We start from the raw sequence: 27,218 nt of genomic DNA, 5'->3' as shown, positions 1-27,218 counted from the left end.
ATGCTTTGGATCATTATCATGTTGCATGATCCACCTTCTGCCAAGCTTTAACTTCAAAACAGATGGCGTCAGGTTATGTTCTAGGATTTGACAATATTCCTCAGAATTCATGATTCCCTGGACTATGTGGAGTTGTCCAGGTCCTGAGGATGAAAAGCAAGCCCAGATCTTGACATTCACACCTCCATGCTTCACTGTTGGGAGAAGGTTCTTTTGGTGGTATGCAGTGTTGACTTTTCGCCAGACATGGCGGTTTTGGTTGTGACCAAACAGTTCAATTTTGCACCTACATCAGTTGATGAAAACTCTTTTTAATTTAGTCTCGACAACACAACTGTTAAAAAAACAAACAAAAAAACTACTGAATTGATTGATTAGGAAATCAGGTTGAAATAATAGAAAATTCCAAAATGTTGAGGGGGTTCACAAACTTTTGAGCAGCACTGTATATAAAAAAAAAAAAACACATGGATAACACTTCAACCAGGGCACACTCTCATTTCTTATGCATAAAAGTACAGTTGAAAATATTGGAAAATTACTTTAGTGTCCCTTTATACAGTTTATTATTGTCTAGTCATGTTCCATCGAGGGTGGGAGTTTGTTTTCTACCCAGTGCTGTTATAGTTTGACAATGCAATATTTATAATGCATTTCCCTTCATGTCAAAATTCTAGGGACAAGGGGACAACTGAGAGGGAAAAACTCTTCAAACTGTCTTTAAACTGATTTTCGTTAACAGATGCTGGGGTTAAAATAAAGTCCTCAGTACAGAAAGATCCTGAAGTTACTGAGTGGATATCAGAAATAATTTTATACATTCCAAGATCAAATTATTAAACAGGAATAACCTAAACTTAATTTAATGTTGAAGCAAGGCCGCTGTGTATCAGTATAATATATAAAACACATCTAAACTCAGGTTTTTACATCATTTCACAAAGCTTTTTTTTTTTTTTGCAAGTGACAATTGTTTTGTTATCCTGATTATTTACTGAAAATGTACTTTGCTGAGGAAACACTGAGAGGTCATGTGTGTCAGCTGGTGACCAGATTACTCATTGTCTTGTTTTTAATCCTTCACAGATTCATACAGAGAAATAATAACTGCGGGGCAAAAAAAAAAAACATGGTCCGTCACTAATCTATATTTAATCCTTCCATCCCAGAACTGCTGTCACTCATGAAATCATCAAACAATGGGGATATGATGGAAGCTGCAACATCAGGATTCAACTACAAGAAAGTTACTTCAACACAATTGTACATACCTATAAGTAAAGGTCATATGGTTTGGCATTCAAATAAACATTTTCAGGAAAATTTGTTCAAAAAGACCGAAACAAAGAAATAACAATGGGCTCTCGTAAGGCATGTTTGACAAAGTGTTGGTACTTTGGTCGATGTGTGTGTGCAGATACATTTGAATTTAGACTACCTCTGTGGTATCCACCCACCCAACTTTCACTTTCGCTGAGTGCGTGTTCAGGTACAAAGCCTTGCTAAGGTGGTACGTCTTTTTTAGCGCAAAGCAAGTGCCAAATTCCACATGCGTTAAACTTCGTGCAATCACAAAAATCAAGATGCACTTCCTTTTAGAAGTGAGCACAACTGCACCGCCAACAACAGTAGAACTCTAAGGGACTATGGGATTCCATGGGGCTCCACCCAGGGGCCAGGACTTATCACCAGGAAAGTCATTCGCCAATTGTGAACAGCAAATTGATTGGAAATTAATAACGAATTAGTTGCACAAAACTCAGTGATACAAAATATATCAATCATTCATGGCTAACCTGCCAATTTTTATTAGCAGTAACTGATTTGCCTCGGTGCCAAAGGGAAAAAAAAAATTCAACGCTTACACTTATTTTAAATGACAGCAGTAATCAGTTGAACTCATTACATTGCTTGCAAAAGCAGGAATGTTGAAACAGTTAAAAGGGAATAAATTCTGCCTACCTCACCATTCTGGTCGAAGCCTTCCTCAAGCCCCTTCCTTCTGTAGCTTTAAATTTTAGGAATCCAGTGCACAAGTGAGGCCAGGAGACAGGACAATATAAAAAGAAATGAGAGTGTGTGGGGCGGTTTTAGGGGCGGGTGTTACTAGGTTAACTAAGATGAGACAGTGAGACAAATGTGATGCTTTGCGCAAATATACGAAAGAGAGAGGGAGTGAGCAGGGGTGAGCGAGGGGACAGAGGTCTTGTAATCTGGGATTTGGATGAACGTGAGCGAGCCTGATCGCACAACTCGTCAGCATTATCAGTCCCCCGCTTTTTTTTCTCCACCTTGAGCAAATGTGACAAGTTTTGGCCAACTGGTAGGACTGCCTTCATCCTGAGTGGTCTACAATGAAACAAAGGCCAACCTGTGATCCCTGAGCCAAGAGTGCTTTTGCTGGCCATGAAACAGAGCAGACCATGCCAGGCCGGATCAGGATAACAGCTCTCCCAGAACTGCAAGGTACTGGCCTGGTCCTGTCAAGGGGAACAAACACAACAGCTGTGTCGCCCGTGCCTGGAGATTAGATCTAATCGTGTACGACGTAGTTACACCAGATCATAGTCGGCTCTTGCCAAGATAACCCGCTGCAATCCAGCCAATTCAGCACTATGCCATTAGGCTATTCATTTTCCAGCCATGCGTTGAACATGCAATTTAATGCAGTAGTAACAGAATATTCATACATATATTTAAAAGGCCTTTTGCAAGGTAACTGTTTTCACAATACGGCAGGTTACTTGAGTTATGATACATTTTAGCGAAGTATTAGGAGCAGCTGAAAGCCCCACAGACCAAATTTTATTTTTTTGTTCTATAACACAGCAATAATTTGTCCTTTACCACTATGAATACTGTAGCAAAAGGAATGACCAATTCATCTAATTAACTGCAGTAAAAGTAGGCAAAACTGACTACACACAAAAAGGCTGCATCTTTGCTGAGACACATTTAGTTTTGTTTATCCTAAATTTGTTCTTAGCCACCAGTCTAATTTAAAAAGAATTTCCTGAAACCATGCCCATAAAATTAGAATCATAAAATTGCTCAATATGTCTTACTAAGATTAAAAAAATACCATTCGTTGGAAACTAAGACATCATGCCCAAGTTGTGATGATTAATTCATAGGGTTTAAACAAACAAAAAAAAATGTCGAGTGAAGTTAGTGCAAAGAATTTCAAGTTCAGGTCAATTCTAAACAGCTAACATAAATGATGAAGAGCAATCTGCCAAGATTAGTCGACGATCAAAATTGTCCACAATCCAATATCGAACCTTGTTTTTATTTGTATACTTTTTTTCCTCAAAACTGCCTTCTCACACATTGAAAAAGCCTGTCTTTTTTTGGCACATACCCAGTATTGTACTGTGTTGCGAACAGATAATAGAGAAACGGAGAAAGAAATGATCTCACTTATAACGTAGCCATTGTGTGACGACTGTGACAACAGTTATACGCACGGCCGGCATTACTGTACCTGTTCAACCTGTTGTTGTCTTTCTCTTTTCTTCATCTGAGACACAGACGAAGCTCAATTCCCCTCTTGAGTCTAAAATATGTAAAATGCCTAAAATGTGCAGCCATTTCCTAAAAAAAAAAAACTCATCCTCAACATCCTGTTTGTACATCTGAAAGTCGAACACTGCGGCGTACGGACACCACTTTAGATTGTTCTTGTCTTTCTGGTGCTTTTGAGCAAAATCAGTGGATACAACAAATATTACAGTATTACCTCTGTATATACACTAAGGCTACAACAACTAATTGATTGAATCGATTAAAATCGATTAATAAATTAGTTGCCAATGAATTTGATAATCGATTTTTGCCGGCAGCTATGAGCAGTCCCATTTGGGCTCTTGTTTGTGTTAGATTAGAGCAAGAGAGAGAGAGAGAGTTCACTGCTACACTCAGGCTTAGATGCTGAACAAATTATAATTACGCGACAGTTAGAATGGCTTGTGTGTTGTAAGGTCCAATGTGCCTCCGTCAGAGGTGGGTAAATGAAGCCAATTTTTTTTTTTTTTTTTTTGTATTCTTTGTTGATGAGACTTTACTACTTAGCACAGAGCGCTAAGCTAATTGGCGATTATGTTTATCAATGTCTTAAATGTCCATTTGTATTGTGTTTTGAAGAAGCATTTTAGCACTTGAGTTATTGTTATATAGTAAAGCTGTTTAATTTCTTTCAATAAAGAAATCACACGCATAAACCCATTCACAGCTTAGAGTCTCCTTTCAACACAAACTCCCATTCAAACTTTAAATTGTCAGACAAGTGTGTAATTTAATATTGGATTTGTATTGTAATTATGAACAACTGTTTGATAAAGAAAACATTCATTACAGTCTCCCTCCTCCTTATTCGATTTTGTTGTTTAGTTTGTTTAAAGAAAATAAATGAGTCATTGACAAAATTTATGTCAGCACTTTGCCCACAAGAAAAGAAAAAAATCGACCAGCAGCACTTTTTTCTTCTAAATTTTTAATTAAGAGGACCTTTCTCCAATTTGTGTACTGAGAAATTCTTTTTATGATTCATACTCAGAACTCTTTATTAAAAAACCTTGGAATGCACATGATAAAGGCATTGTTTTTCCTTTAATGTTACCCAAAAACTCCTGCAGCGAAAACAAGTGTTGTGATGGTAGCAGTTTGACAGTTTCATTATTTCAACAGGGAAAACTTCCTAGGAAGAATGTAAGGTTGAACAGAATCCCAGAACAGGTTCTATTGGGCTATTGTATGTTCTCTGTACTTCCAATCTCACTTTTAGGCCATCCTCCACAAATCCAGTTCTCCGGAGCCGAGTGACTCAGAGCTTTCCAAGAATAGGATTTCCTTTGCAACCCATTTCCCTGCATTCAGCCTCGACCATAGAACCAGAAAAAATCCAAATGAGTGGATGAGATTCCAAATAAGCTTGTATGGTCTGATAAGACATCAATAGAAAAAAAGTTTAAAAAAAAAAATGCGTCATGGGATTGACATGGGCAGCTGGGAGTTTCAGGTCAGGCCTCAAGCGGGTGGAAGGAAAATGGGGCACAGTGTGCATCCAGCTCCCGCTCAGCCTCTTACGTAATGTCTCAAGTTCAATAAAGCCTCGACCATCTATTTACAGCATGCCTGTCTAGGCCCGCCGACAAAAAGGTGGTATACTTAGCAGCCTAGCAGGGCATCAAAGTCCCCACGAGGGCTATATTGGTCACAGACAAGCCTTGGGCTGTGGATTTTGGTAATGTTGATTGTGTATTTAACCTATCTGATGAGCAGCATTATTTACATGGTGAGCTTAACTCACACGTTGCCCATCACTGGATGCTTCTCAGTGTAACTCCACAAATTACAAAATTAACTAAAGTGACTCATTTGCAATGGGAATCTTTGGAATTACATCAACTTTTTCTGTCTATAGTTGGTGAAAAATGTATAAATCCTGGACTGGTTCTCAGTCTGTCAGAGGTCACTAATATGGATAGACAACCATCCATCATCAACCGCTTATCTGAAGTCGGGTTGCGGGGGGAGCAGTTTCTGCAGGGAGCCCCAAACTTCCCTTTTCCTCGCCACATTGATTAGCTCTGACTGGGGATCCCGAGGCCCTCACAAGCCAGTGTCGAGATATAATCCCTACAGCTGATCTTAGGCCTGCCCCGAGGTCTCCTCCCAGCTCAACGTGTCAGGAACACCTCCCTAAGGAGGCACCCTGGTAGCATCTGCATTGACTCTGAAATTCTTAATTTTACTGAGATATGAATGACCCCATGATGCCTCCACCAAAGTCAGATGAAAGTATCACAACACCATCAGTGTCCACAAACTGATATATCTTCGTAGGTTTTTTTTTTTTAAGTCTGCCCTGAGGGAGGTCTCAAAGTCTCGCTTACTTCCTGGCGAGGTCTATCCATCTATCCATCCATCATCTGCCGCTTAATCCAGGGTCAGGTCGCGGGGACAGCAGCTTTAGCAGGGAAGCCCAAACTCCCCTCTCCCTAGCCACATCAACCAACTCCTCCGGCGGGATCCCAAGACGTTCCCAGGCAAGCCAAGAGACATGGTATCTTCAGCATATCCTGGGTCTTCCCCAGGGTCTCCCGCTAGTGGGAAATGTCTGGAACACCTCTCAAGGGAGGCGTTCAGGAGGCATCCGAACCAGATACCCGAGCCACCTCAACTGGTGGCTCAACACCGAGTCTTTCCTGGATGGCCGAGCTTCTTACCCTCATCCTGGTGAGGTGAAAAACTAAAATTGCTATACCTTCGTTATTCTTTGACAGATCCAAAAGAAATTTGATAGGTAGAGTCTAGGTATGAATATGCAACGGTCCTCTGAGCCATTTTTTTTTTTTTTTTTTGTATGTCTCAGGAAAGAGTAATTACATTTATTATTACAATTACATTTACATTACAATTATTTGCGGACTTATTGTTACCTGTGAGTAACAGTAGAGGTAGTGGGGAGTCGTAGTTAATTTTTAGCTTGTTGTTTCAGATGAAAAATTTGAAACCCTAAACACAAAAAACAACCGGCTCAAAGGCAGAGATTTCAAAGGGTGGGTCAGCAGCTAAAAGTGTATAAACAAGTTTCCGAGGTGTGTTAACACCTCCTGTTAACACAGGCTGCACAGATTGCTAGAATTTTGTCCACGAACAATCAACGAAGTGATAAGAACGAACATACAATCTTTTAGGTGGATCCTTTAGCTTTAAAGCAACTGGTCAAAACATTCCACTTCAACCGTATATATAGGCGCTTCCAGGAGTTCACACAACCACGCACAGCACAGAAAGTTGCGGAACCTCATCTACGTCGAGCTGAATCCATGTTTGACGATTCCGTGGGTTCTTCTATTTTGATTTTGCAGTTTAAGTACACCGTCTACACACCGCTTACTTCAACCGCACTTCATGTTGGTCGGTCTAAACCTCTGTAGCAGAAAATGTAAAAAATGGCGCCGCCCATGTTTCGCACAGGAACTTGTCTATAGCTTTTAAAAGATTATATATATTTGTAAAATAGTGTACACTCCTTTTGTTAAGTTAACGACAATAAGTAAAAGGATAAAAATATCGTAAGAATTTGATTGACATATTGACCAATTCAAAGAAATTTTGATTCGTTTGTTTTTAGTATCGGGCTACTTTAAGTTTGAAAGATGGTGACACTTTGGGAACACAATCCTTTCCAGAAACAGCTTCAAGGTTAGAAATTGTGAGGCAATATAGTTTTTGCAAAAGCTTTTTCAGCAAATTCAGAAGATTCCTTAGAGTTTTCCTTAGAGGACAACAACATTGTTAAATAATGGAATTCATCTGAAATGTTGGTTGTTTTCAACAAAATGACTTAGTTATTGTAGTCTCATTTGGTATTTTAGTATTATTTGTGTGCTAGTATTTGCCAAAGAGGTTAAAAATCTCTTTATTCTAACTTTTTTGACTAGGTTTAAAAATATAAAATGTTCAAAATCAAATAGATTGATCTTTATTCTGGAATACTTTAAGAATAAAAAAAATAATTAGTAGTTTACATCTGTATTGGTATTTATTTTGATGAACTTTTAGGAATCCTTCTGCACTCCATGCCATGCATGACGCACGAATAAAAAAATAAAAATGAACAGTTGGTGTGGCAAGAGCTCCTGGAAATGTTGCTGGTGTTATCTTATTCCTCCACACGGGCTGTTATTTTCCTGTGGCCCTACAGAGAAAACTGACTCACTTGTCTCAAATGAGTCTCATTGACAGATGGGGTCTGTTCCATTAACAAAGGGGGTAAAATGACAATATTTTCAATAGATTGAAGAACGTACTATAAGGCAACTACTGTATGATTGAATAAGATGGAGAATTCTAATGTGGTCTAACAGAACGAGAAAAGACTTTCATTATAATTGCTGCACATCTTCTGTTTGCTCTGTGATTTTAAATCAGGAAGTGTGGAGGCAGCCTCAAAGCAATGAGAGAAAAAAACCCAAAACTCTCCTGCCACTTGAAATTTCACACTTTTTGTGTTTGTCCTATATTTGGTTTGAACTTGATTATGACCTCTAAAGCCTGAAAGACTGACATGTCCTCTTAATGTGTTTTATTTAGGTGTTTCCGACCCTTGTTGTACTGCTCACATCAGCTTGTTTTCATGAAATTTAGTTGGATTTGTATGAAAAGTAGTCACCTTTAGTAAAAAAAGTGGTCAACTTTAGAGAATTACGGTAAACCTTTTGATGTTTGCGCGTAACATCTACAATAACCTGGGTTTAACAAATCCTTCCTGACATACTGTACGTAAATGTTACTCTCTCAGAAGATATACGTTTCTCAAGGTACTACTATAGTGGGTGAAGCAGACACTAAAGGTTTAGACCAGGGGTCTCCAAACTATTCTATAAGGCTGCAGTGAGTGCACAATTTCAACCAAACAAAATGACACCCTTTCACCAATCTGTTGTCTTCCAAGTGTGATCGTTTGATTGCAGTCAGGTGCTGCTTGTTTTTGCAGAAACCTCATTGGTTCAACTGTAAGTGCTTGATCGTTTGGAACAAAAATCGGGACCCGCAGTGGCCGTTCTGGACGAGTTTGGAGACCCCTGGTTTATACTTTTGACTTTTCTTTGCTGCAATATATATTAGAGCTGTCCCGACTAGTCGACATAGTCGACGTCATCGATGACGTAAATCCGTCGACGAGCAAAACATCCCGTCGACGGTTAATGAAGCGTTAAAAAAATATATGCGTGGAAAGTTCAGAATGTCGGACGCTCTGTATGCAAGCGGGGAAAGCGGCACAAAGACAAAAAAGCGCACCAGAGTGTCCAAAACATTGACTTATTTCAAAGAAACAAAGGAGGGTACACTGTTTTGTCCTGTCTCTTCAATGCCAAGCTTGGCTGCACGTCGGCCGAGAATGAACACCTAAAACGCCGTCAACCAGTTTGTAAGTCCATCTAACTAACTAACGACATGTTTTATTGACGTTGCTAAGCCTGTCACGATATGCAATGAGTCCAATTATCGCAGGGCAAATAAAAATGAGGCCGGTAATTTTCACGGCTGTCTTTTATCGCTGCGTACGTGCGTGCGTGCGTGCGTGCATACATTGGTGCGTGCGTGCTGATGGCTCCAGTTCCTTTCTCTTATCAACACGCTGTAGAATTAAAGTTCAGACATACAAAATAAGAAAACCCATCCATATTAAACACTGTAACGTTAGCACTGCTACACTGAGGTGAATGGGGGAAAAAGGCAACTTACTTTAGCCTGCTATAAAACATTGGCAGTTGTCTCGTGAAAGCAAACTTGCGGTTAAAAGGTGACACTTCAAACAGGAAAAATGGCTGGTTAACAACATTTGCAAACGAAAAAATGACCCCCAAAAAATCTATTACTGACACTACTTGCAATTACAAAAAGTGCTTTTTTGCTGAGTGTAAAGCTAAAGTTAGCGGTTTAGCGAACGTACTTCCGGTAAACATTTCAAAATAAAAGCATGTCATGTTCTTCATATAAATAGCGATTTCTGGAGTTAATCCCACATACTTCAAAATTCAGATTCTACACTAAAAATACCTTTAAAATGACACTCTTTATGAAAAATCTGATTGGCAATGAATAATTATAATTATCATAATACTATTATATATAGTACTATAATATTAATGCGAGGTGTTTTTTTTTAAGAATTGTTTTGAATCATGTTGGAAAGGAAGTTAGTGTTCTGAATCTGTTTACATGCCATTCTTTTGCACTAGTTAATTCTATCAGCATTTGAACTCGTTTATTTTTTGATTTATTATTGTTATTTACGTATTTATTTGTACTTAAATAAATAATTTACGTGTTCCAATATGTTTTTTGAATTGATAAGCGTCAACAAAAATGTCATTGCTACATTAGTAAAAAAATTCTTTTTTAAATTTTAATTATAAGATTAGTCGACTAATCGTAAAAATAGTCGGCTGACTAATCGGGAGAAAATTAGTCGTTTGGGACAGCCCTAATATATATTGTCATTAATATTAAAATGTGCTCAGATACTTCTTCTTCCTGCTGTGCATTTACCTACTCTCACTCCCACTCCTACCTGCCACTCACACGCTCCCTTCTCTTCCCAGCTAGCCTCTGCTTATTAACTTCAAAGAGAGTACTTGTTTAGTTCAGTTAGCAGCCAATCATATTGCAGGCTGCAAACTCCAAAAATATCTCGTTACCGATACGGAGAGTTTCGGCGGTACAAAATACCTAAACTTTTTAAAACATTGGCATACCGTCAAATAGGGCTGTTCGATTAATCGATTTTAAACTGAAACCGACTTTCCTGGAAAAAACGATGTTAAAAACGTTCAAATCGTTATGTTCAATTTTCAAAACTGCACCATTTGATTTATCTAAGCCGCCCTAGTTTCCTCCGCATTTCTGTTTCCTCCCACGAAAGAGCGCTGTCAGAACAAGAACAACACAGCCATGGCTACTGGCGATTCTGCTACTTTTGCCCAGCCAACTTTGGACACAATATGCATCACATGACTATTATCTCATGATGTACCTAAAGTATGATAGTATATGTGTGTGCGTTTCTGTCTCCGATATGTCATTTTCCTGTCAATATTGCTGCTACTAGATTACAGTAACTAAAAGCATGCCATGTTGGTTTCTGTTTTAATACAATAAGTTATTTTGGCAAAATGTATAGGTCTACATTAGAAAATTTAAGATATATGCACATTGTTCATTGGCCCATTAAGGTGTTTGACCTGATGTCTTTTGTAAAGATGAGGTGCTCATAAATCTAAGGGATCATTCTGTTTGCTACCTTCACTGGAATGCATATTTGTGTTTGTTTAGAAATGGTGATTTCCACCTTGCATATTGTTATTATTGAGTGACAGTTTTGCACTAATCATTGACTTATGTAAGACCAGAGAGAAATGTGACAGCACATCACCCTGAGCCTGGCTGCCTACCTACCTACTTCACCTGACTAACTTGATTGACTGGCTGGTTAGTTGGTTTGGCAGACTGACAGACTATTTGGTTTACAGACAGACTGTTGTTTCAACTAGTATATACATTTTTTTTTTCATTTTGTTATTGCCTTTTTTTAAGAACACAGCTGGAGTCTGTTGTATCAATAGAATACTCTTCATCCCAATAAAGAAAAAATGAGTTAAAATAAAAGAATTTCAGAATACTTTGATATTATTTGATATCGAAAAATCAGGTATCAGAGAAAAAAAAATCAGGATTTTCTTGTTCGGCAAAATCGAACAACCCTAAATCAGTTTATGCCCAAATAATGAAATCACACAAAATCTTGTTCATATGCAGCTGCAATGCATGAATTGTTTTTTTCCCATGATTATTTGCAGTTAACTTGTTCTTACATTTAAAAGATAGGCTTTTTCAAATGCGCTTTTTATTGTTATTATTGTTATTATTATTATTATACTATTATTTCAATTTCCGTTATTTTTAACTGGAACAAAATCAGCATTGCCGAATGGATTATGGATTATTGCTACACTGGACATTTCATTCAAAAAACACTTAGTAGACCTTAATACAAAATGTAAGCACTTCCAACAGTATGAAAATGCAATAAAATTAAGGATTCAAGCACATACTGTATAAGAACACTGAACTATCACTCCTGTTCAACTGATCTGTATACCGCCCGTACAGTTATTTGCTTTTTTGTGTTAACTATAAACTCCATTAGTGCAAAGAAAGCAAATTCTGAAACACGTGATGTGTAGAATTGTCTCCAGAACAGCCAGCTGCTGGAGTCAACATTTCCCAGGTCACCTTGCAGCAGAAAAGAACGCTGATGCATGTGGACAAATAATTAGTCCAGACATAAAGCGCAAATACAGAACATTTACATTCATTGCTGATCTTGGGCACAAAATGTTCACAATACTATACACTAGGATTAACTACATAATATTAAAAAAGCTTTGAGATCATGAGGATTGTGTGACTGACAATTCCAAATGTTGCTCATGTACATATTCTTGAAATGATAAATTACGATTTAAGTATTTTTAATTTAATTTGTATGACTGTACATTTGATCATTCAAACAGTTTGACTCTGAAACAGATACATAAACTTACATTATTTCCAATAGAATTTGAAAAAAGAAACAAATCTGACTTTAGCACTCCTGTTTCCCCAAACAATTTCGCTGATTATTTCCACCAAGCTGAGAAGAAGCCCTAGATTCGGCATGTGCTTTTTGTGGACTGTCATGGAGCATTGACACACTGCCACTGCATAAAAACGCACCGTCAGTTTCAGTCGACTGATTGCAATCATAAATATTCTTCATCAGAATCTAACTCAGCCAGAACTGGACAGATTTCATGGCATGGTGGGTGTTTCTGTTCTCGTTTTTTGCTGTTACGCTCTAATTACGGTATTACCACTTCATTGTCCCTGCGACTGGAGGGCGAGTCTTTCAAATGCCACACATCAGAACTTTCTATAGAAACACAATGTTTGACTCACATTATGATTTCAGTGTTTTTATATATTCATTCCGTAGGCCTAGTTATCTGACTTTATAAACTGCCATTATTCTATTGGTCTGCTTTAGTTTGGACCTGTAATTGGCCAACTGCTCATTTTTACCGTGAACCAAAAATGCTCACTTGGGTGGACATAAGAATTGGCTAGAACGCAAATTTTAAGATAATTAAAATCATTAAAATCATCATATAAATGTTTTATTATTAATATAATTAAATATAAAAGATATTAAATATATTATATATAAAATATATCTCGATACTGGCTTGGGAGCACCTCGTGCTCCCCCAGTCAGAGCTAGTTAAAGTGGCCAGGGAAAGGGTAAGTTTGGGGATCCCTGCCCGAAACTGCTGCCGCCACAACCCGACTCTGGATAAATGGTTCAAGATGGATAGATTAATAAAAATTTTAATTTTAATTCATGTTAAAAGCAACAGGCCAAACTAAAATGTGTTATTTTTCACTCACCTTTGTTAGTCTCAGTCAGTAGATGTTTCATATCTTGGCTAGGGATGTCCCGACCCGATCACTTCATCTCAAAATCGGGCCTATCGCGCCATTTTTCAGAGGATCGGAATCGGGTGAAAAGGATCGGGTTTTTAATTCAAGAAATGAATGGAATATTTTGTTGTCTTTCAGATTAAAACAAAGTGTGAAGTACTTACTACTCTAACTAACTACTAGTGAGTGGTGACAATAAACAAATATGTGCCATTAATTATGTGTTTACATCGTTAATACTGCGAATGCCTTTGCCAGGCTAGTCATGTCTACTAACTACACAATGAGACCTGCTGGTGGTCATTTAGGGCTGGGTCATACAATATGTTATACAGTCTGTGGTCCCAAGACAAGAAGGTTTGATGACCCCTGATTTAGGGTGTTTGACCAACCTATCATGCATGTTTTTTTGGGGGATGTCGAAGGAAACAGAACTACCCAGGGAAAACTCACACTGACATGAAGAGGACATGCAAATTCCACAAAAACAGGCCAGAGCCTGGCATTGAACCCTTGATATCAGAACTGTGAGGTGGGCTACTCTGTCAGATGCAGTTTTGTTGTTTTTTACAATTAAACTTTAAAAAAAAAAAAAAAAAAAAAAAGGGAGGGGGGGGATCATAGCGCTCAGAATTGGCATGCTTCTTCTGGGAATACAATGAATGATTGTATAGTATTTATACATTACATTTTTGAATTAAGATAGAAGAATATAAGAATATATGTACACTCTCTGTCCATAACATGAGGCAAACCTGAACAATGTAATGGAGCCAAAACAGATGGACCCACTTTTGGAAAATTCACAGTAACGATGGCAATTCGACATCTGGCGTCCGCTAGATTTTTCTTAATGTTTGCAATATAAATAAATGGTAACACTTTATAATATATATCCAGTATAACTAGTTAATACATCATTACTAAAATAACAGATAGTTATTATAAATTGTTACCATATGGTAACACGATATAATAACTATCTGGTATAACTAGTTAATACATCATTAGTAAACTGTTAATAAATGATTTATTGTTGGATTGTTAAGTGTTTGTTTGTTAACAGTTTGCTGTGATGTATGGACATTAAATGGCCCTCATAAATTCAGTGTATTCTGTGTTTAGCACAAAAAGCGTCCCAAACTCATGGTTTTTGTATTATACTGTTGTATTTTGTTCTTCTGCCATGTGATGGCTCAGTATGTATGTTTCTATGCATTAAATAAATGTTCAGCATTTAATCTGTGGTGTTTTTTTGTTTTTGTTTTTGTTTTTTCTTGTAAAGTACAGCACACAGAATGGCCTATGGGTGGAACAATCTTAAGGTGGCAAATTTTGATATCATATTGATATCAAATTTCTGAACCTTGAAACTGTTCAACCAATTTGCTGTTCTTCAAAGTTTAGACGGTTAGCTATGAACAACTGATCTGTAAAGTGTGGGTTAATACTGTATATTAAGTATTAGTTATATGCTTATGTATGTCATTAGGACATTATTCTAAAGTTGCACTTATTCCTCATTTACTAACAATTAAGACATGAGGAGTAGTTGCAACTTCAGAATAATGTCCCAATAACATAAATACCAACTGGTATTTAATAAGTCATTAGTTAGTAAGTTACTAATAGCTTGTTAATGGTACGTTACTAATCTATAAGGTGTACATAGAGCAGGTATAAATCATTGGCATACCGCTTAAAAGTCATTTAATACTCATTAATTATCATTTTTTAATGATATATTCACTATCTATAAGGCATCATTATAAATGCTTAACAACTGTTAATAAATACTAGACAAACCGCCAATAAATAATTTTTAACAGTTTACTACTGATTTATTTACTACTTATAACGGATAGTTATTATTAAGTGTTTCCAAATAAATAATATACGCACCAAACCATCAGGTGTGAATGTTTCACTGTCTTTGACCGAAAACCTGACCAAAAGTTACAACCGCCCTCTCAACCTCGACCAGGCGCTCTATCTCACTGCTTCTGTAAACTAACATAGGCTCGACTCGTAGAAAGTGAAGCAGGTGTCAAGCACTTCGGCCGTGACAGGTGACACTTTAAAAAGCATGAAATAACTGCACTTTACCTCCGAGATGTCATCGCAGTCCCTCCGAGCAGCCAGAAGTCCTCAAACGTTGCTCTAGTCTAGTCCCCGCGAAGGAGGAGTGACAGTGTAGCGGCGGACGGCGTCAGTGGGCTCCGGCTACTTGGCTAACCCCGTCCCATCAAATTATGAACTCCAAAACTATGGTTTACCAGATCCGGTTGTGACCTTCAAAACAAGAGCCTACACAGCGGTGTGCTTTGTGGAACTTCCTATCCATCATGTGCACATGAAAAACAACTAAAGCTGTACATTACACAATGAGTATTGAAATGCACTCGGTTTGGTGCCGTTTTTACCTTGAGTTTTTTTTTCCTGATGCGAAGTGTTTTTTTGTTTTTTTTTTCAACTCAATAAATTAGAGTTTTTGCGTGCAAAATCCAAAACTCATCTCAATTTCTCAGTTTTTCTCTATCATGCCAACCCTTTGAACTATTGCAGGGATGCCTAAGTCTGGTCCTCGAGAGCCCCTATCCAGCTTGTTTTCCATGTCTCCCTCCTCCAACACACCTGAATCAAATAATCAGGATTGTTATCAGGGTCCTGCAGACTTGCTGATGAGCTGATCATTTGATTCAGGTGTGTTAAAGGAGGGAGACATGGAAAACAAACATTCCAGTTTTCTTAAAAATCACTATCTCTCTCTCTCTCTCTCTCTCTCTCTCTCTCTCTCTCTCTCTCTCTCTGTATATATATATATATATATATATATATATATATATATATGTATATATATATATTTATAGGTATATAGGTTGAAAACACTCAGGTGACTTGAAGTTCCACTCTGAGACCCCCAATTTTGCCAAATTTCAAAATTGTCCGATATCACATTGGAAAGCTTAAAATCTCAATTTTCTGGGGGAAGAACATTTTTGAACAGGAGGGCATTTAAAAAAAACCCAAACAAACAGCAAAACCCTAACTGGAGGTGAGAGCATGCGAGAGCATAATTAAAGACGCCATTATTTTAATGAGATATTATCGCGTACTTACCTCTTTTCGATCCAAAAACTCCATGTAGCATGCATGTATCACCGAGCGTCAAGACACAGCTGTGAATGGCCACAGCCGGATTTTTTGGGGATTTTATGGGTGAAACATGGTAATACTAGTATAACAAGGGAGCAAGATTTTCTTTTTCATATATTTACCCTTTTAAACATTTTTTTTTTTCAATTTTTCTTTGTTTGGATTCATTATTTAACATCTAAAATATTGGGGATAATGCGACAGTAACGGGAAAAAAAATGCAATCAAGCGATAGTTATGAGGTAGATATCCGTGACTTTTTTTACAGACGCTCATTTTTTATTGTAACGTAATTTGTTTAAAAGTTTAAAATATGCGAGTGAATAATTTCTAAAGTCATTTTTTGAATGAAATTTTAGACATTAATTAATGATTCTAAGCTAAAAATGACAGACATTTTGAATAATAAATATAATTAATTACTTTCGTTTTTTGGCTGGGTTGAAACAAAAGCGGTTGCGCGACGTCTGTAAACGGGGGTTTCCAGGGTAAAACAGACAAATTATAAATAGTTCGCGGGCTTATTGCGCCATGGCTTTGGCAGCATATAGAAATATTGTTCTATTAAACACAACGATTCTTTTGGCTTAAAATTCAGCTGTTTATTTTAAAGAGGAGTGCAAGAGCAGAAACTGCTCTTTCAGTCTTGTCCGTGTTTTCCTCCTTTATATAATTATAAATATGGCGGAAAACACTCAGGTGACTCAAAGTTCCGCTCTGAGTCCCCCAATTTGGCCACATTCCAAAATTGTCTTCTATGCATGTGTGATACATCACTGGAAAACTTAAAATTTCAATTATCTGGGGAAAGAAACATTTTGAACAGGAGGGCATTTAGAAAAAAAAAATTAAATCCCTAATCCCTAAATCGATGTGAGAGCATGAGCATTAAAGTCACCATGATTTTAACGAGATATTTATAACGTACTTACCGTGTTTCGATCCAAAAACTCCGTGTAGCATGTCTCAACAAGTGTCAAGACACAGCTGTGAGTGGCCACAGTCGGACTTTTGGGGAATTTTATGGATGAAACACGGTAATATAACAAGGGTCGCAATGCAGAAATCACAGACATCAAGGAGTGGTCGAGGTTTTCCTTTTTTAAATATTTACCCTTTTATATATTTTTTTTTTCAATTTTTCTTTGTTTCGATTGATTATTTATCATCTAAAATATCGGGGAAAATGCGAAAGTAAAAAAATATATATATATACAATTAAGTGATAGCTATAAGGTTGATATCTGTGACCTATTTACAGATACTATTTTTGTTCATTGTGAGGTAATTTGTTTAAAAGTTTAAAATATGTGAGTGAATAATTTTATAAAGTCGTTTTTTTTTTTTTTTTTTTTTAACTAAATATGAGACATAAATTAACGATTCAAAGCTAAAAATGACAGAACTTTCAAATAATAAATATAATTAATTACCGGTACCTACCTTCTTTTTATGACTGGGTTGAAACAAAAGCGATTGCGCGGTGTCTGGAAACGGGGGTCTCCAGGGTAAGATGTACAAATTAAAAATAGTCAGGGGCTGACTGCACCATGAAACTGCTATGGCAGCATCTAGACATATTGTTCTATCAAACACAACATTTCTTTTGGCTTAAAATGTAGCAGTTTATTTTAAAGAGGGGTGCAAGAGCCGAAATTGCTTTTTCCGCCTTGTCTGTGTTTTCCGCCATATACATATAGTAGACCGGTCAATTGCATAATGGTTATTTTTCAACGTTTTTGAATTTCTCCTCCACAAGGCTAATTTTGTTCGTCTTTAGGTACAAGACATATGTGTGAAGTTTGATGTCTTTCGGTATGCAATTACTGTCCGCGCCCTATTTATTTCCCTATTGCTTTCCCATAATGAACAGAAAAAAAAAACAAAAAAACCCGCGCATTTCTTTGTGTGTTTGTAGGTCGTCTAACCGCATATTTCTGTTTCCATTTTGCGTTACTTAGTTGGGAGTTTATCGGTTATCCCTCACCCTGGGGGCAACGCATAGAGAGCGGTCACTCGTGGACAGCTTGAGGACTTGGGCATGGACATTAAATAAAGGACGATGAATGTGAAATTTTGTGGACTTGTCATTGTCTAGGAAAGGAACAAATTTCACATTGTGAAGCAGCAATTTTCCAAAGTTCATTTTTTTTGGACCGGTCTAATATATATATACTCTACCATCTTCAATGCAAGATCAACACTGCATGACAATGCAACACTGGATGAAAATACATCTTGCGACATTGCAGAATCTCATTGAAACAGTAAATGCGCGCATGGATTTATGGACCTTTTCCTGAGTGCACTTACTTTTTCTGCACCGTCCAATGTCCTGCAAGGCTCACTTGCATGGTCAACAAGTCATTGCAATATCAGTACGCTACTAATTATTATCAAATGAGCAGATACAATCCTTACATACATTATACTTTTTTTAGACAGCAAAGGTTTACTCAGTTACCGTATTTTTTTGACTATAAGTCGCAGTTTTTTTCATAGTTTGGCTGGGGGTGCGACTTATACTCAGGAGCGACTTATGTGTGAAATTATTAACACATTATGATATCATTTCTCATGTTATTTTGGTGTTTTGGAGTGACACTGATGGTTTGGTAAACTTGTTAGCATGTTCTTTATGCTATAGTTACTTGAATAACTCTTAATAGCTATGGCCACGTTCGCGTTCTGCCTTTGGCAATGTGTGTTAAATTGTATTATTGACTTTTTTGTATCGAAATGCATGCTTTAGGTTTGTGGCACTTTCACGCCCAAGTGGGGGTGCACTCGCACTTGTTTACGCGAAGAAGAGCGCTCACACGCCAGAATAAGAAGGACAGCTACGCAGCATCTTTGAGCGAGTGGGCGAGAGAGAGAGAGAGAGAGAGAGAGAGAGAGAGAAACACGGCTGTGAACCGAAGTTCATTGTTTATGCTTGTAAAATATCTCTACAGAGGCAACGCCTGTGTGTATAATCTTTTCTGTTGTTGTTGTGTGTTTTCCACACGCGATCGGACACTTAGAGCTAGTTGTGTGGTTGTTTGAACGATGTGCTAATGCTAGCGAATGCATGCTAACCATTTGTGTCATTGCTATAATAGCACCTAATTATCATTTATTTACGTTGATGCGAACCTGTTTGGTATCGAGGACGAGATTGATTCAGCAAATTATACGGACGTACAGCATCGTCATTTGGAAGTTTAGCTCACTGTATAGCCGGGACCGAGCCGTAGGAGGTGAGGACAGTATATTCACATTTCGTTGTTCATGCATCATGTAAAATCTTACTGTTCAGTTATTCAGCATGTTGTTCTCTATTGTATTTTTAAATTAAATTGCCTTTCAAGATGACATATCTGTTCTATGTGTTAGATTTTATCAAGTAAATTTCCCCAAAAAATGCGATTTATACTCTGGTGCGACTTATATATGTTTTTTCCTCTTCGTTGGGCATTTTATGGCTGGTGCGACTTATAGGCCGAAAAATACGGTATATAAAAGAAGAGCCAGGATGTGACCTTATACCAAATTAGGCCACTGTTTAACTCAGCAGAAAATGTTTATCCAAAGAAAACTGCAATTGTGTTATTTTCTTCATAATATATGAAAAGAGGAACCATTACACCATCACTGTGTGCTTTACCACTTGGTCGGAGGGCAAGCTTTGGTGATACAAAGAACATTGCAAGGCATCAGCAATGCGGTTGTTGTATATAAAAAATGTTAAGGCTGAGGAGCAGCACTAGTACGTCCTGTAACTGCTTAATTGCTAGGGTCAGGGAATATCACACAGAATCTTGTATCCTGCTTGTCAATATCTCTGGAATGTTAATGTACGAAGAAACTGTAATTGGTTTGTGAGTCTTTACTTTATTCCCCGTGCTCGGTAATTATTGAACATGCTGGTAAGGTACAGAAAATTCATGTGAGCTCCGGGAGCCTCGCCTGGGGCCCTGAGAGAGTGCCAAAATTTACCCCAAATTCAGAGTATTGCCCCCTCACCACATGCTGTACACAATGAATGAGGTTCCCGACACTACTGTACTTGTTGGGTTGAAAACCCGTAAAACATTATTGAATCCTAAAGCAGACCAGTTGACTGTGAAAATTATGATGCAAATCCCTAATATACGAGTGTTAAAAAGATTAGGGCTTTGAATGTTAAATGTTTGTTCTCTGTTTTAAAGTGTATTTGATATGATTTCAAAGGAAAGTGAAGGTTCCAAAGAAGGACCTCTCTGTTCTGAAGGATGGCGCTTTTGTTTACGGGCCTTGTTGACGTCAGCAGCCTATCACGACAGCTTAATCTACTGGGGGATGGACACGCTTATGCAATTGTCTGTGAGCCTAAAGGCTTCGAAACTATGGATTTATTTGCCTCCCCACAGCTTGACCCTATGTGCTACCACAGCCCACACACGAGCACTGACAGGACGGGAACGAAACATCTCTTCTCCGTGGAATTCCTCTCAGATCAGTGCACCAAGCTCCAGGCTGAAAGGATCTGCTCCCACTGAGTGTTTATTGTTTACGTCTGGCGAGCAGTTAAAATTGATGCTGGCACACAATGGGATGACATTACTGTCTGATCAATACATGATGGAAATGGAAGTAGTGAGGGAATAGCACTGGATGCATGCGTATTCGCTTAGAACACTAAATGTGATAGATGCAAAGTCATCGCCTTGTATCAGAACATTTAAATCCATACAGTAGGTATCATGTTCAATTCAAGAGGATGTGTTGCACCTGCATAGGCAAATATTGCATGAGATCATGAGTGCGTGTTTGATGATTATCATGTTCATAAATACACCAATTTAAACATTTGATAGACTGGTGGATTTTAATGTACCGGTTCTCATGTTGATATGCAAATTCTCTGAAAAGTGGTAAATTAAAATTGCATTTCAAAGCATCACAAGGTGTAATTGAAAGACAATGCAAGTGTTGTCTGTTGCAAAACCTGTTATTTTCAGGGGTGTAGAGAATTCCTGAAATCCCTAGTGAAATAATTAGGAAATGCCTTAGATCTTCTTCTACTTGTTTTGTTGGATTTAAATATTAAAAATGTTGGCAGCACAGCTTTAAAGTTTTTGCTTGGAAAAAATAGGAGTTTGTCAAAGGTGATTAAGAATCTGTCAGATCCAGCACTGAGAGACCTCTTGAAAAAATGAAAGAAATCCACCAAATTTGGTGCAAATTCAATTATTTTATTTTGTGTCCATCAAAAATTGGGGATATTTTCTGAAAGGAAAGTAACATTTGTTCCACCTTAGGTTAGTTAGGAATTTCCTTGATTTCTTATTATTCTGAAAGTTTTTGTTTCTTAGCCATGCTGTGACAACAACATATTTTGCATGAGGTTTTTTTTTGTATTGTTTTGTTTTGATTCAATTTGACTGAAGCGCCTTTGAGTAATTTAATTATATATATACATTTAACATAATCAGTTATATTTCACCTAAGGCTATCAAAATAGAGCAATTTTGAATTTTGTTGCTGAAGCATTTTAGACATTTGAACTGAAACGTCTGTTTGAACAAAACAGCTTATTAAAAAAGATGACAATGTTGAACTTTTTTGTATTTCGATTAGGGCTGTCAAAATTAACGCGTTAACGCGCGGTAATTAATTTTTTAAATTAATCACGTTAAAATATTTGACGCAATTAACGCACATGTCCCTCTCAGACAGTATTCTACCTTTTGGTAAGTTTTACAGCAAGGTGTTTTGTGCTGTCTAACAGCGAACACTTGTGGTCGCTTTGCGACATGGTTTATTTTTTTCTTGCCAGTTCAATATGGCTGCACGACGTCTCTGTTGTGCTTATATGATCCTTAGAAAATATTTTTCCGTAAGTATGGTTGTTGTAAAGAATGTACATATTATGTTAATAAGCGAAATGTTATATTTTTTGTATGAGAAGCTTTTTGTTTATGTTTAGTCAACCTGTATAGCGTGCTAAGCTAACGTTGTTGCTAATGCAATGCTTGTTTACTTTTTTTTTGTAGTTTTACGTAAACGGTCTAAAGAGGACAATGGTTTGAGGCCATTTTATTAATAAATCAGATGAAAAAGGAAGAAGTCTGATTATTAAGGCGTCGTTCACTAGCTGTCTAGCTTTGGAAAAAGTAGACGCTTCGGAGTGAGGACAGCATAGAAAGATTTAAATGACAGTAGAGTGAAATGCCCACTACAGTCCTTATGTACCGTATGTTGAATGTATATATCCATCTTGTGTCTTATCTTTCCATTCCAATAATTTATTTTACAGAATATATATATAATTCACAGAAAAATATGGCATATTTTATAGATGGTTTGAATTGCAATTAATTGCGATTAATTAATTTTTAAGCTGTAATTAACTCAATTAAAAATTTTAATCGTTTGACAGCCCTAATTTCGGTCAATTTGATTGGGACGTTGCTCAACCAATCGATCTGTCGTTACCAGAGGTGGGTAAGGTAGCCAAATATTTTACTAAAGTAAGAATAGCGTCACTTACTCAGGTAAAAATAAAAGTAGTGATCCAAAAAAATTCAGTCAAGCACAAGTAAATAAGTATTCGGTGAAAACAATACTTAAGTAATGAGTAACTTAAGTAACATTGCGAGTAACCGCTTACGTTTTCAGATTTTTATTTTATTTTTTTAAAAAAGCAATGCTATATTTCTTAGCACGCCACCTATATGAACTGTTATTATTATGCTGTACTGTAATTAAATGACCGTATTAGGCCAAAAAAATACACAAACAAAACAATTGAGTTGCGAATTCATTGACTTCCAAAGAGCATGAGTGTCCTCCAATGGAGAAAATGACATGATATAAATATGATTGTATCACTGGTTTTCCGTGTTCTATCACCTCCAAATAAAAACTGGGAGAGTGCTTGAAATCCACGCTTTCGAGTGAATAGTTTATTTCTTACAGTGCTCTAAAGACGCGATGTGATTGAACAGGCTGGCGTGAACATAGCACTTCCAATTGAAAGCTTTTGTGTGGTCGTATGACTATTCTTAACGCTGATTTATTCTTCTGACGGTGACGGTGGACCTACTATGTTAATGCAGACCCGATATACAACCTTACGGCGTAGCCTGTCATTCGCCTCCCAAAAATCCTGACAACGCATCACATCGACGCGTCATGACGTGAACGTCAAAGACTGTGATTGGTCCACCCAGAATGTTGTTTGCAGTCAAGCGCAACAACACCGCCGTTTTCAAACATTCGCAAATGTCTTCTTTGTCGCCCCCGCTTCAATATTTGTATTAACAGCATTTGTTGTTCGATATTGATTAGCTGCAGTTGCAAATACAGTCGTTCCATCTCCGTTGCCATTGCTGTGGAATTGCTGTGCTGCGGAATTCGACAAGGCCCGAAAACCGTACAAAGACCCTTCTAGCGGTTTGGCAGTGAACTAGACCAACGCGTTCCCTTAAAGTGCATGTGACACAAAAAAGCATGTTTATTTCGTAATACACGCGGTATTTTATGCTCCTGAATGATATGGACCGCTTGGATGTGTGTGGAAGCGATCGCTATATTTGTTTAGTTTTTTGAATCCCGCGCCATGAAAATGAGTGGCTTTGGTCTTGCATTGAGGAGGAGGGCGCTGTGACGTGTATGGATGGAGGAGTCTTCTTCACTATACAGCTGTACTGTTGTGTATGAGGACTAAGGATTCAGCTGATTTTGCGGATTAATACGTTTATTTTTTGCATCACGCCAGCCAAACGACTGCAGAAAAATCTTGCTGTATGAGGGAGAGGCGTGTGCGCCTTTTTGGAGTTTCAAAAGGTTCCCATTCACCGTGGATATTGGCCAAAACAAGCCCTACTACTGTGGGACCACTGGACTTACTGGGAAGTGAGTAAACATTGTGTTTTGTATTACGTCAAATACTGGGATCATTTTAATATGTAGGTGGCTTGCATTTTGTGGCTGACATGCATGCGGGGTGGCTATTTTTCGGCACAACACCAGCGGCTTGTCGCACATCCACCTGCCGGGAGAGCACTATATTCGGCTTATTGTGCTCATGTGCCTGGTGTTCTGTCAAATTTTCCGACCGATCAGAAATTGCAACTTTGAGTTAAAAATAGCCGCGAATACAGCGATCACAAATTAAACACTACAAACTTTCTTTAAATTAAGGACTACTTATGTTCGATCATCGATAGGCATGTAAAAAGCTCTCGTCATGCACATTAGCTGCACGTTTGCTGCACAACAACTGCAGCCGCCCTCCTCCGGGGAACGAGCTGTAAATTGCTCTCCGGAAAAGGCAATCGACAACCCAGTCGTCACGTCAAAACATCCGGGCTAGTTATGTGTTATTTTCCACTCCGTAGACTTTGAAACATCACTCGGTTCGGGTTAGCATGTCGACTAGCTGTCACGCCTCTTGGTTTGTTTACATTCTCTGAAGCCGGGGAAGGGAAATGACATACTGTATGTCCGATTTAGGTGTCATAAAATATCGTTCGGGAGGTGCGACAGTAAAGGTGAAGTCGACAGTTTTGACCATTATGGAGTAATTTCGCCATGTCGTCCTGAATAAGTGCATTTTTATGATTTCATATTCCATTTAGCACAAGACTGTTATTTGTCATAACCATGCCATTTATTCAGCAATTGGGGAAAATACTTGGATAAAAAGAATATCCTGTAAAAATATTGAAGTAAAGAGACAGAAACAATGACATTTTGCAGCTCTCTTCAGCTCTCTTTTTTTTTTTTACATTATTTTATTTTTGCTGTAAATGCCCACAGTGTCTCTACCAGTTTCACTAATGAGACGTGATAACAATAATCACATGACTCCATACCAATACCAATCACACGTAAGGCCCCATTTATGCTTCTGTGTTCCTTTGACGGTTGAGCGACGGCGTTGACCCTACATCGTCATTGAGCATTCGAAATTCTGGGTTAAAGAGCATACGACAGGAGAAAAAAAGTCTTAAATAGCATTATTATGTGAATTAGAATCCTATTTTGAGACGATTCGACTATATACAAAAATTTAGAAAAGCGCAGATGACGAGAAATTAGTCTTTTAATCTGCCAGTTAGCTGCGCCTACCATTATAGGGCTCTAGCGTCCCCAACAGGTGGATGACGTCAGCGGGAGACTGGGCTCATCGGTTTTACTATTCAGCCCATTGAGGGGGAATTATTCACAACGAGGAAAACGCGACGAAGAGAGCCGCAAAATGTCATTGTTTCGGTCTCTCCAATCCCACATACAGGATATTCTTTTTATCCAAGTATTTTTCCCCAATAGCTAAATAAATGGCTTGAGAAGGACCAGTCAGCCTGTCGAGGGGGAACTATTCACAACCAGGAAAACGTGCTGAAGAGAGCTGCAAAATGTCCTTGTTTCTGTCTCTTTACTTCAATATATATATATATATATATATATATATATATATATATATATATATATATATATATATATATATATATATATATATATATATATGTATATATATATATATATATATATATATATGTATATATATATAGTAAGTGCACTCAAGTTCTCCCACTTGAAAATATTGGAGAGGCCTGTAATCGTCAACATGGGTAAACCTCAACCATGAGAGACAGAATGTGGGAAAAAAAACAACAGAAAATCACATTATTTGATTTTAAAAGAATTTATTTGCAAATTATGATGGAAAATAAGTATTTGGTCAATACCAAAAGTTCATCTCCATACTTTGTTATGTACCCTTTGTTGGCAATAACAGAAGCCAAACGTTTTCTGTAACTCTTCACAAGCTTTTCACTGTTGCTAGTATTTTGGCCCATTCCTCCATGCAGATCTCCTCTAGAGCAGTGATGTTTTGGGGCTGTCGTTGGGCAACACGGATTTTCAACTCCCTCCACAGATTTTCTATGGGGTTGAGATTCCACTCCAGGACCTTGAAATGCTTCTTACGAAGCCACTCCTTTGTTGCCCTGCCTGTGTGTTTGGGATCATTGTCATGCTGAAAGACCCAGCCACGTCGCATCTTCAATGCCCTTGCTGATGGAAGGAGATTTTCACTCAAAATCTCTCGATACATGGCCCCATTAATTCTTTCCTTTACACAGATCAGTCATCCTGGTCCCGTTGCAGAATAACAACCCCAAAGCATGATGTCTCCACCCCCATGCTTCACAGTGGGTATGGTGTTCTTCGGATGCAATTCAGTATTCTTTCTCCTCCAAACGCGAGAACCTGTGTTTTTACAAAAAAGTTCTATTTTGGTTTCATTTGACCATAACACATTCTCCCAGTCCTCTTCTGGATCATCCAAATGCTCTCTAGCGAACCGCAGACGGGCTGGACGTGTCTGGCAGTGCAGGATTTGAGTCCCTGGTGGCGCATTGTGTTACTGTTAGTAGCCTTTGATACTGTGGTCCCAGCTCTCTAGGTCATTCACTAGGCCCCCCTGTGTGGTTCTGGGATTTTTGCTCACCGTTCTTTTTAACATTTTGACGCCACGGGGTGAGATCTTGCATGGAGCCCCAGATCAAGGGAGATAATCAGTGGTCTTGTATGTCTTCCATTTTCTAATAATTACTCCCAACGTTGATTTCTTTACACCAAGCGTTTTACCTCTTGCAGATTCAGTCTTCCCAGCCTGGTGCAGGTCTAAAATTTTGTCTCTGGTGTCCTTTGACAGCTCTTTGTTCTTGGCCATAGTGGAGTTTGGAGTGTGACTGACTGAGGTTGTGGACAGGTGTCTTTTATACCGATAATGAGTTAAAACAGGTGCCATTAATACAGGTAACGAGTGGAGCCTCGTTAGACCTCGTTAGAAGAAGTTAGATCTCTTTGACAGCCAGAAATCTTGCTTGTTTGTAGGTGACCAAATACTTATTTTCCACTCTAATTTGGAAATATATATATTTTTTAAAATCAAACAATGTGATTTTGTTTTTTTTCCCTCCACATTCTGTCTCTCATGGTTGAGGTTTACCCATGTTGACAATTACAGGCCTCTCCAAACTTTTCAAGTAGGA

At 37.9% G+C, this 27,218-nt stretch overlaps 1 protein-coding gene across 3 annotated transcripts in view; it reads right to left on the bottom strand.

The window, feature by feature from the left end:
• The window catches only part of ptpn11b (protein tyrosine phosphatase non-receptor type 11b), a 57,344-nt gene extending 42,042 nt beyond the window's left edge, over positions 1-15,302 (bottom strand). For 2 of the 3 annotated variants that reach the window (XM_057861253.1, XM_057861273.1), the window contains exon 1: positions 15,139-15,302. In XM_057861253.1, coding sequence (XP_057717236.1) covers positions 15,139-15,152 — 14 coding nt within the window. In that variant the 5' untranslated portion in view covers positions 15,153-15,302. Of the gene's footprint in view, positions 1-1,962; positions 15,117-15,138 lie in introns of those variants that run through there. The other variant, XM_057861263.1, reaches the window with a different exon arrangement.
• Between the last annotated feature and the right edge of the window lie 11,916 nt (positions 15,303-27,218).

Source organism: Corythoichthys intestinalis, chromosome 2 (assembly GCF_030265065.1).
Source record: "Corythoichthys intestinalis isolate RoL2023-P3 chromosome 2, ASM3026506v1, whole genome shotgun sequence".
In the NCBI taxonomy this organism is placed as follows: Eukaryota; Metazoa; Chordata; class Actinopteri; order Syngnathiformes; family Syngnathidae; genus Corythoichthys; species Corythoichthys intestinalis.
Note: the sequence above shows the minus strand (reverse complement) of the source record. Positions and strands in the feature narration are given on the sequence as shown.